General features: G+C 41.9%; 1 protein-coding gene across 3 annotated transcripts in view; it reads left to right on the forward strand.

Annotated features, from left to right (window-relative positions):
- ksr2 (kinase suppressor of ras 2) overlaps nucleotides 1-16,927 on the forward strand; it is a 262,478-nt gene that overhangs the window by 173,177 nt on the left and 72,374 nt on the right. For 2 of the 3 annotated variants that reach the window (XM_061903162.1, XM_061903178.1), the window contains 5 exons: nucleotides 494-563; nucleotides 3,136-3,219; nucleotides 3,385-3,470; nucleotides 4,667-4,687; nucleotides 4,890-4,999. In XM_061903162.1, the coding sequence (XP_061759146.1) occupies nucleotides 494-563; nucleotides 3,136-3,219; nucleotides 3,385-3,470; nucleotides 4,667-4,687; nucleotides 4,890-4,999 (371 nt within the window). The remainder of the gene's footprint in view (nucleotides 1-493; nucleotides 564-3,135; nucleotides 3,220-3,384; nucleotides 3,471-4,666; nucleotides 4,688-4,889; nucleotides 5,000-16,927) is intronic. The other variant, XM_061903171.1, reaches the window with a different exon arrangement.

Genomic DNA, 16,927 nt, shown 5'->3' on the forward strand with positions numbered 1-16,927 from the left:
TTTGGGACCCAAATAGGATGGATTCCGTTTTACCTAAGTGTATAGATAGCTTGTTGTCAGCGAGCCAGGTGCAAATTCTACAGAGTTCGGCACAGAGGATTCTTTCCACCTGTGACTTGTCCTTGCCGAATAACAGCAGAGCGGAGTCATCCGCAAACAGGAACAATTCACAGTCTCATGCTGATGACATGTCGTTTACGTATATTAGAAACAGTTAAGGCCCTAATATACTGCCTTGGGGCACTCCACAGTTTACAGGGAGTTGGGGGGACACGGTGTCGTTCACCTCTACCACCTGTCCAAAACTAACAAAATATAACAAAAACATAATCCAGACCACAGATCATTACAAAAACCATTTAGTGGTCAATTGTACGGAATATGTACTGTATTGTGCAATCAACTAATAAAAGTCTCAATCAATCAATCAATCAATCAATCAATGTTGGCTGAAAAGAAGGTTGTTAATCTCCATCTTTGTCTCCCCCTGCAGACACTCTCTCAGTGCCTCGCTGGTCCCCGCAGATCCCCCGAAGAGATCTGGGAAACTCCATAAAACACAGGTAGGCTAGACGCCTCATTCCTCGCTTGCCTTGCCATCTTAAGTGGAAAACGCCGCCATATTTGAAGTGGGCAAAAGAAAGTTGTCAAAGTGGCAAAGCGAATGTAATTTATCAAGCTGTTATTCAAGGATTAAGGCCGGGTTTTTGGAGAGGACTGGGCGTCCCCCGTGTTGACACATTGTTAAAGATAAGTCTGTGAGTGTATCTCAGCGCGAGCCGTGGGGGCTTTTCCTGGCGCCGGGTTGGCCCTTAATGTCACGCCGTCATTCATCTGAGACAGCGGAGGCCACCAGGCGTCAGTCACGGCAGCGCCGACTCATTAATAAAGAGATTTGGGTTCTGTCAGACCGCATTAGTCACCTGCCATTAGCCAGGCGGCCGCCGCTCACTAACCAGGCGGCCGCCGCTCACTAACCAGGCGGCCTGCCCGTAAATACAGCCGCTCCGTCTGAGCGCGCTCCAAATTAGTCGTTTTCAGGCTTTTGTTTATTGGAGAGGCGGCGCCGTTTTAGCAGCACGCACTGACAGTCGAGGGAAGAATATTTGAGGTGGTGGAATACGGTGGAACTTGCAAAAGGAAATGCACTATATTGCCAAAAGTATTTAGCCACCCATCCAAATGATGAGAATCAGGTGTCTTAATCATTTGGCCCGGTGTACAAAATCAAGCACTTAGGCATGGAGACTGTTTCTACGAACATTTGTGAAAGAATCGACCGCTCTCAGTGATTTCCAGCGTGGAACTGTCATAAGATGCTGTCATGATCCGTGTCAGAAAAATGATATGTAAATTATCAAAAAACTCTCCGTTCTCTGGGTTCCCCATGAACAGACAAGAGGCTGTCTTTGTTGCGCCAAGCCAAAGGCTTGGAAAATTCCATTGTGTACAATGGGAGGAGACGGGAGGAGGGGGGTTATCTATTGTCATCCAAGACTTGCCCAAGCACGATCCACGACCAGCCCAAGCCCTAGGTATCTTTTTCTTTTGTGTTAATGTGTCCGTAAGTCATGTCTGTGTGATCATGTTTTGTTTTTTGGACACTCAGTTCCTGGTTTTGCACTTCCTGGTTTGTTTTGTTACCATGACTACCCATTAGTTTTCACTTGTCACGCAGCTGTCTCACGTTTTGCACTCGCACACCTGTTTTCACTGATCATGTCACTGCTATTTAGGCCGGTCTGTTTCTGTTCTTCGTCCTGGCAACATCAGCTTCTAACACCTTCTATCACCTGCTACGCACCTTGTATTGATCTATGCCAATGATCCATACCCCTTGTCTTTTTCCAAGTAAGTTTTTTTATTATTCTTGCCATTGTGCAAGTGTTTTGTTTTATGTTCATAGTTTTGTTTCATAGCCAAGTTTTTGTACCTCCTTGTGAGCGCCTTTTCTTTGTTCCGTTTTTTTTTAGTTATAGTGTTAAAATAAAAGGTGTCCCTACCTTCACGCCATCTCCAGTCCAAGTTCACTTGCATCTCGGGAAAACAACCACCTCATAGTCCAAGTATTGACACCATAAACAATGGCTGTTTACGTACCCCCCCATTCCTTTAGAAACAGCTGTTGTTATGTAAACAGGGAAAGTCCAAATAAAAAGAGGTGGCGTACAATCTTTAGCCAGAGCGTGGTGGAAGACTGTACAGAGAGTACAGTCTCCACGTCTCTCCTCAAATTGAGCACAATTGAATTCTGCCTCTGTTAATTTCCTTGCGTCTTGTCTTGTTTAATAGATGTTATCCATGTTTGAACCTGACAATCCATGGTCCAGGTCATGTTTTCGGTTTTCTGTTAGTTTTGGACTCCTTTCGTTCCCGTTTGTGCACCTCTGAGTTTGTTTTAGTTGCCATGGTTGCTCATTATGTTCCCCTGTCTCTAGTTAGTGTTCGCCCGCTCACCTGCTGTCATGTTCGGTGGTCTGGATTATGTTTTTGTTATTTCCTGTTGTTTTGAACTCCATTAGTTCCTGTTTTTTGGTGCACTCTTGTTTGTTTTGGTTGCCATGGTGGCATAGGATTTTCACCTGCCGCTGGTGTTCGGATGCTTACCTGGCTCTAATGGGTGGTGTGATGGCCCTAGTTCTTACCCCCAATCTTTTGGCTAAACCCCAGTCCATCAGGCTCTCATCGGCTCCAGAGTCAATTAAAACATCCATAACCATACTCCTAGAGTCATTGGTTAAATTTACCGTGTGCCTTTGGTAAGCGCCGGAGTGAGAAGAGGTTTTAAAATAATTAGCGCATGTTTGCCTTTACCGCATGCCTTTGGTAAGCGCAGGAGTGAGAAGAGGTTTTAAATTAATTAGCGCCCCGGCGGCAATTCAAGGAAATACGGTAGTTCATTTTGGTCATAGTTGAAGTTTCTTTTCCAGTTGTGTAGAACAACAACAAGCCAAACAGACACAAGTTAATTAACTGACTTTTAGAGCCCGCCAGAAAGGTGGCGTTATTCCAGTAAATGTGATGATTTTTTTCCAGTGGGTTGAAAAGGTCACACAATCCACGTTAATGTCGCTCGGATTGACTCGCAAATGTCAGGTCCTCCACCATTCTTACTTCTTCTTCTTCGTTTTGCAGGTTTTCCACCAAGTACTGGATGTCCCAGACCTGCACCGTGTGTGGGAAGGGAATGTTGTTTGGACTCAAATGTAAAAACTGCAAGTATGTAACACGGCTATGAAATGTCTACAATCAAACAAAAGTAATGTAACTTTACGCAATTGTGTGTGTGTGTGTGCGTGTGCGTGCGTGTGCGTGCGCGTGTGCGTGTGTGTGTGTGTGTGTGTGTGTGTGTGTGTGTGTGTGTGTGTGTGTGTGTGTGTGCAGGCTGAAGTGCCACAACAAATGCACCAAAGAAGCCCCGCCCTGCCATTTACTCATCATACAACGAGGCGGCAGAGAGTCATTCAAAGGTAATTACTTAAAAAAATCCTTATTGTATTTTTTTACTTGCTGTATTTTATGTTTCTGAGAGTGTTGTCCAATTTAGATTATTTAAAATTGCTTTCAGTAAACCCTACTGCAGGGTAGTCAAACGTACGGCCCGCGGACAGGTTCTATCCGGCCCCACGGGATGAGTTTGTTAAGTATAAAAATGAGCCAGTTAAATGAATTCAACCCAATTTTGGTTAGGAATCAACCAACATTGAGTTAGAATAACTCAACTTTTGTGTTAAATAAATTCAACCCAATAGTTTGGTTATGAATCAACCAACATTGAGTCAGAAAAACTTAACTTTTGTGTTAAATAAACTCAACGCAATATTTGGGTTATGAATCAACCAACATTGAGTTAGCATAACTCAACTTTTGTGTTACATAAATTCAACCCAATAGTTGGGTCATGAATCAACCAACACTGCGTTAGAATAACTCAACTTTTGTGTTAAATAAATTCAACCCAATAGTTGGGTTATGAATCAACCATAATTGAGTTAGAGTAACTCAACTTTTGTGTTAAATAATTCAAAACAATAGTTGGGTTATGAATCCACCAAGACTGAGTTAAAATAACTCAACTTTTGTGTTAAATAAATTCAACCCAATTGTTGGGTTATAAATCAACTTTTTTTAGAGTAACTCAACTTTTGTATTAAATAAATTAAACCCAATAGTTTGGTTGGGAATAACTTAACATCACGTTATCATAACTCCCCTTTTTGGTTAAATAATTCAATGCAAAAGCTGGGTTGAAAAAATTAACCCAAAATATTGAGTTAGAGTAACTCAACTTTGGGTTAAAATTGGGTTAATTTTCAACCTAACATTTTTTCTTGTCTCACATGCAAGAATACACATTTTCCTCATTAGATTTTGAGTTTTCTTATGGATATTTTCCCCCTATTTCAGTTATTACGTACAGTAATTGTCACATCGTGATACGGTATGGCGGGTTTCTCCCTCACCTTATTTGCACAGCGGACGTTAACATCCGAGCCACATCTCACCTAGTTTGACGTAGTCCGAGTTAAATACTTTTAGCTGAATCAGCCTGTTAATGGAAGGGCTTGTGGCAAATAACGTAAATTCCATCATTTGCTTTCACAACTGAAATTAATTTGTCTTTCTACCCCCCCACCCTCTCTCCGCCATCCAAACCCCCACTAAGATCACCAAGGAATGACTCAAGGTGAATAACGCTAATTAATTTCTACACAGTGCACGCTCCTTCTTTATGTTTTCATGAGATAATGCAGTACTGTAAACGCAGGCGGCTGCCTGATAAAGCATAATTAAGGAAAACCTATTAGGAGACTTTTGTTTCATTTAAAACACCCACACTTCCTTATTCTTCTCATAATTGCGCCATTTGTCTTTCTTCTCCTTCGCAGTAGCTCGTCTGGTGCGGACCGAGTCGGTGCCGTGTGACATCAACAACCCACTCAGGTACACTGACCTGCACATCAGTCAGACGCTTCCCAAAACCAACAGAATCAACAAGGTGAGTGTCGCCGACCACGACGGTGTAGCATCTCTTATTGGCTCTGTTTCCATGGTGATCCCTGTTGCCGCATAAACCTGAAGGCATCCAACGTCTATAAATTACGACGACGCTGATTGGCTATTTGTTGTCTTTGCGGCTTTGAATTAGACCATGGAAATTCTTTAGCGCGGTCAATCAATCAATCAGTTAATGTGTATTCATATAGTCCTAAATCACGAGTGTCTCGAAGGGCTGCACAAGCCACAACAACATCCTCAACTCGGAACCCATACAAGGGCGAGGAAAAACTCAACCCAATGGGACGAGGAGAAACCTTGGAGGGGACCACAGATGTGGGGGAGCCGCCAATGGGCGACCGGTGCAGAGGACGTCAATAGATCTACCATAATAGCAAGAGTCCAGTCCATAATGGATCCAGCATAATAGTGAGAGTCCAGTCCATAGTGGATCTAACATAATAGTGAGAGTCCAGTCCATAGTGGATCTCACATAATAGTGTAAGAGTCCAGTCCATAGTGGATCTAACATAATAGTGTAAGAGTCCAGTCCATAGTAGATCTAACATAATAGTGTGAGAGTCCAGTCCATAGTGGATCTAACACAATAGTGAGAGTCCAGTCCATAGTGGATCCAACATAATAGTGAGAGGCCAGTCCATAGTGGTTCTAACATAATAGTGAGAGTCCAGTCCATAGTGAATCTCACATAATAGTGTAAGAGTCCAGTCCATAGTGGATCTAACATAATAGTGAGAGTCCAGTCCATAGTGGATCTAACATAATAAGGAGAGTCCAGTCCATAGTGAATCTAACATAATAGTGAGAGTCCAGTCATAGTGGATCTAACATAATAGTGTGAGAGTCCAGTCCATAGTTGATCTAACATAATAGTGTGAGACTCCAGTCCATAGTGGATCTAACATAATAGTGTGAGAGTCCAGTCCGTAGTGGATGTAACATAATAGTGTGAGAGTCCAGTCCCTAATGGGTGGATCTAACGTAATAGTGAGAGTCCAGTCCATAGTGGATCTAACATAATAGTGAGAGTCCAGTCCATAGTGGATCTAACATAATAGTGAGAGTCCAGTCCATAGTGGATCTAACATAATAGTGAGAGTCCAGTCCATAGTGGATCTAACATAATAGTGAGAGTCCCTTCCATTGTGAATCTAACATAATAGTGTGAAAGTCCAGTCCATAGTGGATCTAACATAATAGTGAAAGTCCAGCCCATTGTGGATTGAGCATAATATTGTGAGAGTCCAGTCCATAGTGGATATAACAAAATATTGTGAAAGTCCAGTCCATAGTGGATCTAACATTATATTGTAAGAGTCCAGTCCATAGTGGATCTAACATAATAGTAAGAGTCCGGTCTATAGTGGATCTAACATAATAGTGTGAGAGTCCAGTCCATAGTGGATCAAACATTATAGTGAGAGTCCAGTCCATAGTGGATCTAACACAATAGTGAGAGTCGAGTCCATAGTGGATCTAACATAATAGTGAAAGTCCAGGCCATTGTGGATTTAACATAATATTGTGAGAGTCCAGTCCATAGTGGCTCTAACATTATAGTGTGAGAGTCCAGTCCATAGTGGATCTAACATAATGGTGAGAGTTCAGTCCATAGTTGATCCAACATAATAGTGAGAGGCCAGTCCATAGTGGCTTAACATAATAGTGTAAGAGTCCAGTCCATAGTGGATCTAACATAATAGTGAGAGTCCAGTCCATAGTGGATCTAACATAATAAGGAGAGTCCAGTCCATAGTGGATCTAACATAATAGTGTGAGAGTCCAGTCCATAGTGGATCAAACATTATAGTGAGAGTCCAGTCCATAGTGGATCTAACACAATAGTGAGAGTCGAGTCCATAGTGGATCTAACATAATAGTGAAAGTCCAGGCCATTGTGGATTTAACATAATATTGTGAGAGTCCAGTCCATAGTGGCTCTAACATTATAGTGTGAGAGTCCAGTCCATAGTGGATCTAACATAATGGTGAGAGTTCAGTCCATAGTTGATCCAACATAATAGTGAGAGTCCAGTCCATAGTGAATCTCACATAATAGTGTAAGAGTCCAGTCCATAGTGGATCTAACATAATAATGAGAGTCCAGTCCATAGTGGATCTAACATAATAAGGAGAGTCCAGTCCATAGTGGATCTAACATAATAGTGTGAGAGTCCAGTCCATAGTTGATATAACATAATAGTGTGAGACTCCAGTCCATAGTGGATCCAACATAATAGTGTGAGAGTCCAGTCCGTAGTGGATGTAACATAATAGTGTGAGAGTCCAGTCCCTAATGGGTGGATCTAACGTAATAGTGAGAGTCCAGTCCATAGTGGATCTAACATAATAGTGAGAGTCCAGTCCATAGTGGATCTAACATATTAGTGAGAGTCCAGTCCATAGTGGATCCAACATAATAGTGAGAGTCCCTTCCATTGTGAATCTAACATAATAGTGTGAAAGTCCAGTCCATAGTGGATCTAACATAATAGTGAAAGTCCAGGCCATTGTGGATTGAGCATAATATTGTGAGAGTCCAGTCCATAGTGGATATAACAAAATATTGTGAAAGTCCAGTCCATAGTGGATCTAACATTATATTGTAAGAGTCCAGTCCATAGTGGATCTAACATAATAGTAAGAGTCCAGTCTATAGTGGATCTAACATAATAGTAAGAGTCCAGTCTATAGTGGATCTAACATAATAGTGTGAGAGTCCAGTCCATAGTGGATCAAACATTATAGTGAGAGTCCAGTCCATAGTGGATATAACACAATAGTGAGAGTCGAGTCCATAGTGGATCTAACATAATAGTGAAAGTCCAGGCCATTGTGGATTTAACATAATATTGTGAGACACCAGTCCATAGTGGCTCTAACATTATAGTGTGAGAGTCCAGTCCATAGTGGATCTAACATAATGGTGAGAGTTCAGTCCATAGTCGATCTAACATAATAGTGTGAGAGTCCAGTTCATAGTAGATCCATCATAATAGTGAAAGTCCACTCCATAGTGGATCTAACATAATAGTGTGAGAGTCCAGTCCGTAGTGGATGTAACATAATAGTGTGAGAGTCCAGTCCCTAATGGGTGGATCTAACGTAATAGTGAAAGTCCAGGCCATTGTGGATCGAGCATAATATTGTGAGAGTCCAGTCCATAGTGGATTTAACAAAATATTGTGAAAGTCCAGTCCATAATGGATCTAACAAAATATTGTGAACGTCCAGTCCATAGTGGATTTAACATAATAGGGAGAGTCCAGTCCATAGTGGATCCAACATAATATTTTGAGAGTCCAGTCCATAGTGGATCTAACATAATATTGTGAGAGTGCATTCCATAGTGGTTTTAACATAGTAGCGTGAGAGTCCAGTCTATAGTGGATCTAACATAATATTTTGAGAGTCTAGTCCATAGTGGATCTAACATAACATTTTGAGAGTCTAGTCCATAGTGGATCTAACATAATAGTGTGAGAGTCCAGTCCATAGTGGATCCAACATAATAGTGAGAGGCCAGTCCATAGTGGATCTAACACAATCGTGAGAGTCGAGTCCATAGTGGATCTAACATAATAGTGAAAGTCCAGGCCATTGTGGATTTAACATAATATTGTGAGACACCAGTCCATAGTGGCTCTAACATTATAGTGTGAGATTCCAGTCCATAGTGGATCTAACATAATGGTGAGAGTTCAGTCCATAGTTGATCGAGCATAATAGTGAGAGTTCAGTCCATAGTCGATCTAACATAATAGTGTGAGAGTCCAGTTCATAGTAGATCCATCATAATAGTGAAAGTCCACTCCATAGTGGATCTAACATAATAGTGTGAGAGTCCAGTCCGTAGTGGATGTAACATAATAGTGTGAGAGTCCAGTCCCTAATGGGTGGATCTAACGTAATAGTGAAAGTCCAGGCCATTGTGGATCGAGCATTCTATTGTGAGAGTCCAGTCCATAGTGGATTTAACAAAATATTGTGAAAGTCCAGTCCATAATGGACCTAACAAAATATTGTGAACGTCCAGTCAATAGTGGATTTAACATAATAGGGAGAGTCCAGTCCATAGTGGATCCAACATAATATTTTGAGAGTCCAGTCCATAGTGGATCTAACATAATATTGTGAGAGTGCATTCCATAGTGGTTTTAACATAGTAGCGTGAGAGTCCAGTCTATAGTGGATCTAACATAACATTTTGTGAGTCTAGTCCATAGTGGATCTAACATAATATTTTGAGAGTCTAGTCCATAGTGGATCTAACATAATATTGTGAGAGTACAGTCCATAGTGGATCTAACATAATAGTGTGAGAGTCCAGTCCATAGTGGATCTAACTAGTGAGAGTCCAGTCTATAGTGGATCAAACATAATATTTTGACAGTCTAGTCCATAGTGGATCTAACATAATATGTTGAGAGTACAGTCCACAGTGGATCTATCATAATAGTGATAGTCCAGTCCATAGTGGGTCTAGCAAAATTGTGAGAGTCTTGTCCATAGTGGATCCGACATAATAATGAGAGTCCAGTCCATGTTGGACCTCACCTAATAGTGAGAGTCCAGTCCATAGTGGATCCAACATAATATTGAGAGTCCAGTCCACAGTGGATCTATCATAATAGTGAGAGTCCGTCCATAATGGGTCTAGCAAAATAGTGAGAGGCCAGTCCATAGTGGTTCTAACATAATAGTGAGAGTCCCGTCCATAGTGAATCTCACATAATAGTGTAAGAGTCCAGTCCATAGTGGATCTAACATAATAGTGAGAGTCCAGTCCATAGTGGATCCAACATAATAAGGAGAGTCCAGTCCATAGTGGATCTAACATAATAGTGAGAGTCCAGTCATAGTGGATCTAACATAATAGTGTGAGAGTCCAGTCCATAGTTGATCTAACATAATAGTGTGAGACTCCAGTCCATAGTGGATCTAACATAATAGTGTGAGAGTCCAGTCCGTAGTGGATGTAACATAATAGTGTGAGAGTCCAGTCCCTAATGGGTGGATCTAACGTAATAGTGAGAGTCCAGTCCATAGTGGATCTAACATAATAGTGAGAGTCCAGTCCATAGTGGATCTAACATAATAGTGAGAGTCCAGTCCATAGTGGATCTAACATAATAGTGAGAGTCCAGTCCATAGTGGATCTAACATAATAGTGAGAGTCCCTTCCATTGTGAATCTAACATAATAGTGTGAAAGTCCAGTCCATAGTGGATCTAACATAATAGTGAAAGTCCAGGCCATTGTGGATTGAGCATAATATTGTGAGAGTCCAGTCCATAGTGGATATAACAAAATATTGTGAAAGTCCAGTCCATAGTGGATATAACATTATATTGTAAGAGTCCAGTCCACAGTGGATCTAACCTAATAGTAAGAGTCCAGTCTATAGTGGATCTAACATAATAGTGTGAGAGTCCAGTCCATAGTGGATCAAACATTATAGTGAGAGTCCAGTCCATAGTGGATCTAACACAATAGTGAGAGTCGAGTCCATAGTGGATCTAACATAATAGTGAAAGTCCAGGCCATTGTGGATTTAACATAATATTGTGAGAGTCCAGTCCATAGTGGCTCTAACATTAAAGTGTGAGAGTCCAGTCCATAGTGGATCTAACATAATGGTGAGAGTTCAGTCCATAGTTGATCCAACATAATAGTGAGAGGCCAGTCCATAGTGGTTCTAACATAATAGTGAGAGTCCAGTCCATAGTGAATCTCACATAATAGTGTAAGAGTCCAGTCCATAGTGGATCTAACATAATAGTGAGAGTCCAGTCCATAGTGGATCTAACATAATAAGGAGAGTCCAGTCCATAGTGGATTTAACATAATAGTGTGAGAGTCCAGTCCATAGTTGATCTAACATAATAGTGTGAGACTCCAGTCCATAGTGGATCTAACATAATAGTGTGAGAGTCCAGTCCGTGGTGGATGTAACATAATAGTGTGAGAGTCCAGTCCCTAATGGGTGGATCTAACGTAATAGTGAGAGTCCAGTCCATAGTGGATCTAACATAATAGTGAGAGTCCACTCCATAGTGGATCTAACATAATAGTGAGAGTCCAGTCCATAGTGGATCTAACATAATAGTGAGAGTCCATTCCATAGTGGATCTAACATAATAGTGAGAGTCCCTTCCATTGTGAATCTAACATAATAGTGTGAAAGTCCAGTCCATAGTGGATCAAACATAATAGTGAAAGTCCAGGCCATTGTGGACTGAGCATAATATTGTGAGAGTCCAGTCCATAGTGGATATAACAAAATATTGGGAAAGTCCAGTCCATAGTGGATCTAACATTATCTTATAAGAGTCCAGTCCATAGTGGATCTAACATAATAGTAAGAGTCCAGTCTATAGTGGATCTAACATAATAGTGTGAGAGTCCAGTCCATAGTGGATCTAACATAATGGTGAGAGTCCAGTCCATAGTTGATCGAGCATAATAGTGTGAGAGTCCAGTTCATAGTAGATCCATCATAATAGTGAAAGTCCACTCCATAGTGGATCTAACATAATAGTGTGAGAGTCCAGTCCGTAGTGGATGTAACATAATAGTGTGAGAGTCCAGTCCCTAATGGGTGGATCTAACGTAATAGTGAAAGTCCAGGCCATTGTGGATCGAGCATAATATTGTGAGAGTCCAGTCCATAGTGGATTTAACAAAATATTGTGAAAGTCCAGTTCATAATGGATCTAACAAAATATTGTGAACGTCCACTCCATAGTGGATTTAACATAATAGTGAGAGTCCAGTCCATAGTGGATCTAACATAATATTTTGAGAGTCCAGTCCATAGTGGATCCAACATAATATTGTGAGAGTGCATTCCATAGTGGTTTTAACATAATAGTGTGAGAGTCCAGTCTATAGTGGATCTAACATAATATTTTGAGAGTCTAGTCCATAGTGGATCCAACATAATAGTGTGAGAGTCCAGTACATAGTGGATCTAACTAGTGAGAGTCCAGTCTATAGTGGATCAAACATAATATTTTGACAGTCTAGTCCATAGTGGATCCAACATAATATGTTGAGAGTACAGTCCACAGTGGATCTATCATAATAGTGATAGTCCAGTCCATAGTGGGTCTAGCAAAATTGTGAGAGTCTTGTCCATAGTGGATCCGACATAATAATGAGAGTCCAGTCCATGTTGGACCTCACCTAATAGTGAGAGTCCAGTCCATAGTGGATCCAACATAATATTGAGAGTCCAGTCCACAGTGGATCTATCATAATAGTGAGAGTCCGTCCATAATGGGTCTAGCAAAATAGTGAGAGTCCAGGCCATTGTGGATCTAACATAATACTGTGAGAGTTAAGTCCATAGTGGCTCTAACATTATATTGTGAGAGTCCAGTCCATTGTGGATCTAACATAATAGCGTGAGAGTCCAGTCCATAGTGGATCAAACATTACATTGAGAGTCCAGTCCTTAGTGGATCTAACACAATAGTGAGAGTCGCGTCCATAGTGAATCTAACATAATAGTGAGAGTCCAGTTCATACTGGATCTAACATATTACTGTGAGTGTCCAGTGCATAGTGAATCTTACATAATATTGTGAGAGTCCACTCCATGGTGAATCTAGCATAATAGTGAAAGTCCCGTCCACAGTTGATCTAACATAATAGTGAGAGTCCAGTCCATAGTGGATCTAGTATCATAGTGAGAGTCCAGTCCATAGTGAAATCTAACATAATAGTGTGAGAGACCAGTTAATAGTGGATCCATCATAATAGTGAAAGTCCAGTCCATAGTGGATCTAGCATAATAGTTTGAAAGTCCAGTCCATAGTGAATCTAACATAATAGTGAAAGTCCAGGCCATTGTGTATCGAGCATAATATTGTGAGAGTCCAGTACATAGTGGATTTAACAAAATATTGTGAAAGCCCAGTCCATAATGGATCTAATAAAATATTATGAAAGTCCAGTCCATAGTGGATCTAACATAATATTGTGAGAGTCCAGTCTGTATTGGATCTATCATAATAGTGTTTGAGTCCAGTCCATAGTGGATCTATCATAATAGTGAGAGTCCAGTCCATAGTGGATCTAACATAATATTTTGAGAATCCAGTCCATAGTGGATCTAACATAATATTGTAAGAGTCCAGTCTGTAGTGGATCTATCATAATAGTGTTAGAGTCCAGTCCATAGTGGATCTAACATAATAGTGAGAGTCCATTCCATAGTGGTTTTAACATAATAGTGTGAGAGTCCAGTCTATAGTGGATCTAACATAATATTTTGAGAGACTAGTCCATAGTGGATCTAACATAATATTGTGAGAGTCTAGTCCATAGTGGATCTAACATAATAGTGTGAAAGTCCAGTCTATAGTGGATCTAACATAATATTTTGAGAGTCTAGTCCATAGTGGATCTAACATAATAGTGTGAGAGTCCAGTCCATAGTGAATCTAACATAATATTTTGAGAGTCTAGTCCATAGTGGATCCAACATAATAGTGTGTGAGTACAGTCCACAGTGGACCTATCATAATAGGGAGCGTCCACTCCATAGTGGGTCTAGCAAAATAGTGAGAGTCCAGTCCATAGTGGATCTGACATAATAGTGAGACTCCAGTCCATGTTGGACCTCACCTAATAGAGAGAGTCCAGTCCATAGTGGATCTAACAAAATAGTGAGTGTCCAGTCCATAGTGGATCTAACATAATATTTTCAGAGTCCAGTCCATAGTGGATCTAACATAACAGTGCAAGTCCAGTCCATAGTAGATCTAATATAATAGTGAGAGTCCAGTCCAATGTGGATCTAACATAATAGTGAGAGTCCAGTCCATAGTGGATCTAACATAATAGTGAGAGTCCAGTCCATAGTGGATCCAACATAATAGTGAGAGTCCAGTCCATAGTGGATCCAACATAATAGTGAGAGTCCAGTCCATAGTGGATCTATAATAATATTGAGAGTCCAGTCCATAGTGGATCTAACATAATAGTGTAAGAGTCCAGTCCATAACGGATCTAACATAATAGTGTGAGAATCCAGTCTATAGTGGATACATCATAATAGTCAGAGTCCAGTCCATAGTGGGTCTAGCATATTAATGAGAGTTCAGTCCACAGTGGATCGAACATCATAGTGTGAGGGTCCAGTCCATAGTGAATCTACCATAATAGTGAGAGTCCAGTTCATAGTGGGTCTAGCAAAATAGTGAGAGTCCACTCCATAGTTGATCGGACATAATAGTGAGCGTCCAGTCCATAATGGATTTAACAAAATAGTGAGAGTCCAGTCCATAGTGGATCCAACATAATTGTAAAAGTCCATTCCATAGTGGATCTAACATAATAGTGAGAGTCCAGTCCATAGTGGATCAAACATAATAGTGAGAGTCCCTTCCATTGTGAATCCAACATAATAGTGTGAAAGTCCAGTCCATAGTGGATCTAACATAATAGTGATGTGATCCAGCAGAAACTATACATTATAAACAAAGAGAGGTGAGGTATTAGACAAAAAGTATATAATATAATATAATATTGTTATGATCTGTTATTTTCTGTTAGTTTTGGACTCCCTCAGTTCCTGTTTTGTTCACCCTTGAGTTTTTTTTAGTTTACATTGTCTTATTATTATTTCCATCTGTATCTGATTGGTGTTCAGGGTGTCACCTGTTTCGCGAGCATTAATCAAAGGCATTGTTTAAGCCTGCCTTTGCCGGTCAGTCGGCCTGACTTCGTTGTTTTCTTCATGCACCTGTTCTGTGAGTATTGTTTGTCTTCTAGTCTATGCCAAGTGGTAGCCTTAGCTTCCAGTGCGATCGGCACGTCGTTCCTTCGGCTTCTTTTCTGTTTTTGATACTTCTTTGATTATTCCTTAAAATAATTAATGTTCCTACCTGCACGTCCTGTCCGGAGTGGTCTGTCTGCATCCCGGGGTAACAAACCCTGCAGTAAGCTGCGACCCCCCCAATCGTAACAAATATAATATATATAAAAAATATATAACATAAGATAAATCGCAATACAGTACTGTATTGTTATTTATATTGTGCTCCAAATGTATAAACTTTTACTAAAATATAGACTTATGTCAAGACTGGAACCTATTATTCATATTAGTTTGTATACATCAGGGGTGTCCAAACTTTTTCCACTGACGGCAGCACACTGAAAAATCAAAGCAAGCGGGGACCATTTTCATATTTTTATTTCAAAAACCAATACAATATATGTATAAAAAATATAAATTTAGGCCTCCACTCAGTTATGATCCCGGGGACCCCAAAGGGGTTTGTCCACAGTTTGTCCATAACAAACACCATGTTCAAACATAAGGGTGTCCATATGTGCACTTAGCACCAGGACACCCTAGGCCGCAGTTCCATGATCGACTTTGTAGTTGTGTCATCGGATTTGCGGCCTTATGTTTTGGACACTCAGGTGAAGAGAGGGGCGGAGCTTTCTACCGATCATCACCTGGTGGTGAGTTGGCTGCGATGGTGGGGGGGAGGATGCCGGACAGACCTGGCAGGCCCAAACGCATTGTGAGGGTCTCCTGGGAACGTCTGGCTGAGTCTCCTGTCAGACAAAGTTTCAATTCCCACCTCCGGAAGAACTTCGAACATGTCACGAGGGAGGTGCTGGACATTGAGTCCGAGTGGAGCATGTTCCGCACCTCTATTGTCGAGGTGGCTGATTGGAGCTGTGGCCGCAAGGTAGTTGGTGCCTGTCGAGGCGGCAATCCTAAAACCCCTTGGTGGACACCAGCGGTGAGGGATGCCGTCAAGCTGAAGAAGGAGTCCTATCGGGTCCTTTTGGATCATAGGACTCCGGAGGCAGTGGACAGGTACCGACAGGCCAAGCGGTGTGCGGCTTCAGCGGTCGCTGAGGCAAAAACTCGGACATGGGAGGGAGTTCGGGGAAGCCATGGAAAACGACTTCCGGACGGCTTCGAAGCGATTCTGGACCACCGTCCGCCGCCTCAGGAAGGGGAAGCAGTGCACTATCAACACCGTGTATGGTGCGGATGGTGTTCTGCTGACCTCAACTGCGGATGTTGTGGATAGGTGGAAGGAATACTTCGAAGACCTCCTCAATCCCACCAACACGTCTTCCTATGAGGAAGCAGTGCCTGGGGAACCTGTGGTGGACTCTCCTATTTCTGGGGCTGGGGTCGTTGAGGTAGTTAAAAAGCTCCTCGGTGGCAAGGCCCCGGGGGTGGACGAGATCCGCCCGGAGTTCCTTAAGGCTCTGGATGCTGTGGCGCTGTCTTGGTTGACAAGACTCTGCAGCATCGCGTGGACATCGGGGGCGGTACCTCTGGATTGGCAGACCGGGGTGGTGGTTCCTCTCTTTAAGAAGGGGGACCGGAGGGTGTGTTCCAATTATCGTGGGATCACACTCCTCAGCCTTCCCGGTAAGGTTTATTCAGGTGTACTGGAGAGGAGGCTACGCCGGATAGTCGAACTTCGGATTCAGGAGGAACAGTGTGGTTTTCGTCCTGGTCGTGGAACTGTGGACCAGCTCTATACTCTCGGCAGGGTTCTTGAGGGTGCATGGGAGTTTGCCCAACCAGTCTAAATGTGCTTTGTGGACTTGGAGAAGGCATTCGACCGTGTCCTTCGGGAAGTCCTGTGGGGAGTGCTCAGAGAGTATGGTGTATCGGACTGTCTTATTGTGGCGGTCCGCTCCCTGTACGATCAGTGCCAGAGCTTGGTCCGCATTGCCGGCAGTAAGTCGAACACATTTCCAGTGAGAGTTGGACTCCGCCAAGGCTGTCCTTTGTCACCGATTCTGTTCATAACTTTTATGGACAGAATTTGTAGGCGCAGTCAAGGCGTTGAGGAGTTCCGGTTTGGTGACCGCAGGATTAGGTCTTTGCTTTTTACAGATGATGTGGTCCTAATGG

This window comes from Nerophis ophidion, linkage group LG01 (assembly GCF_033978795.1).
Source record: "Nerophis ophidion isolate RoL-2023_Sa linkage group LG01, RoL_Noph_v1.0, whole genome shotgun sequence".
Taxonomy (NCBI): domain Eukaryota; kingdom Metazoa; phylum Chordata; class Actinopteri; order Syngnathiformes; family Syngnathidae; genus Nerophis; species Nerophis ophidion.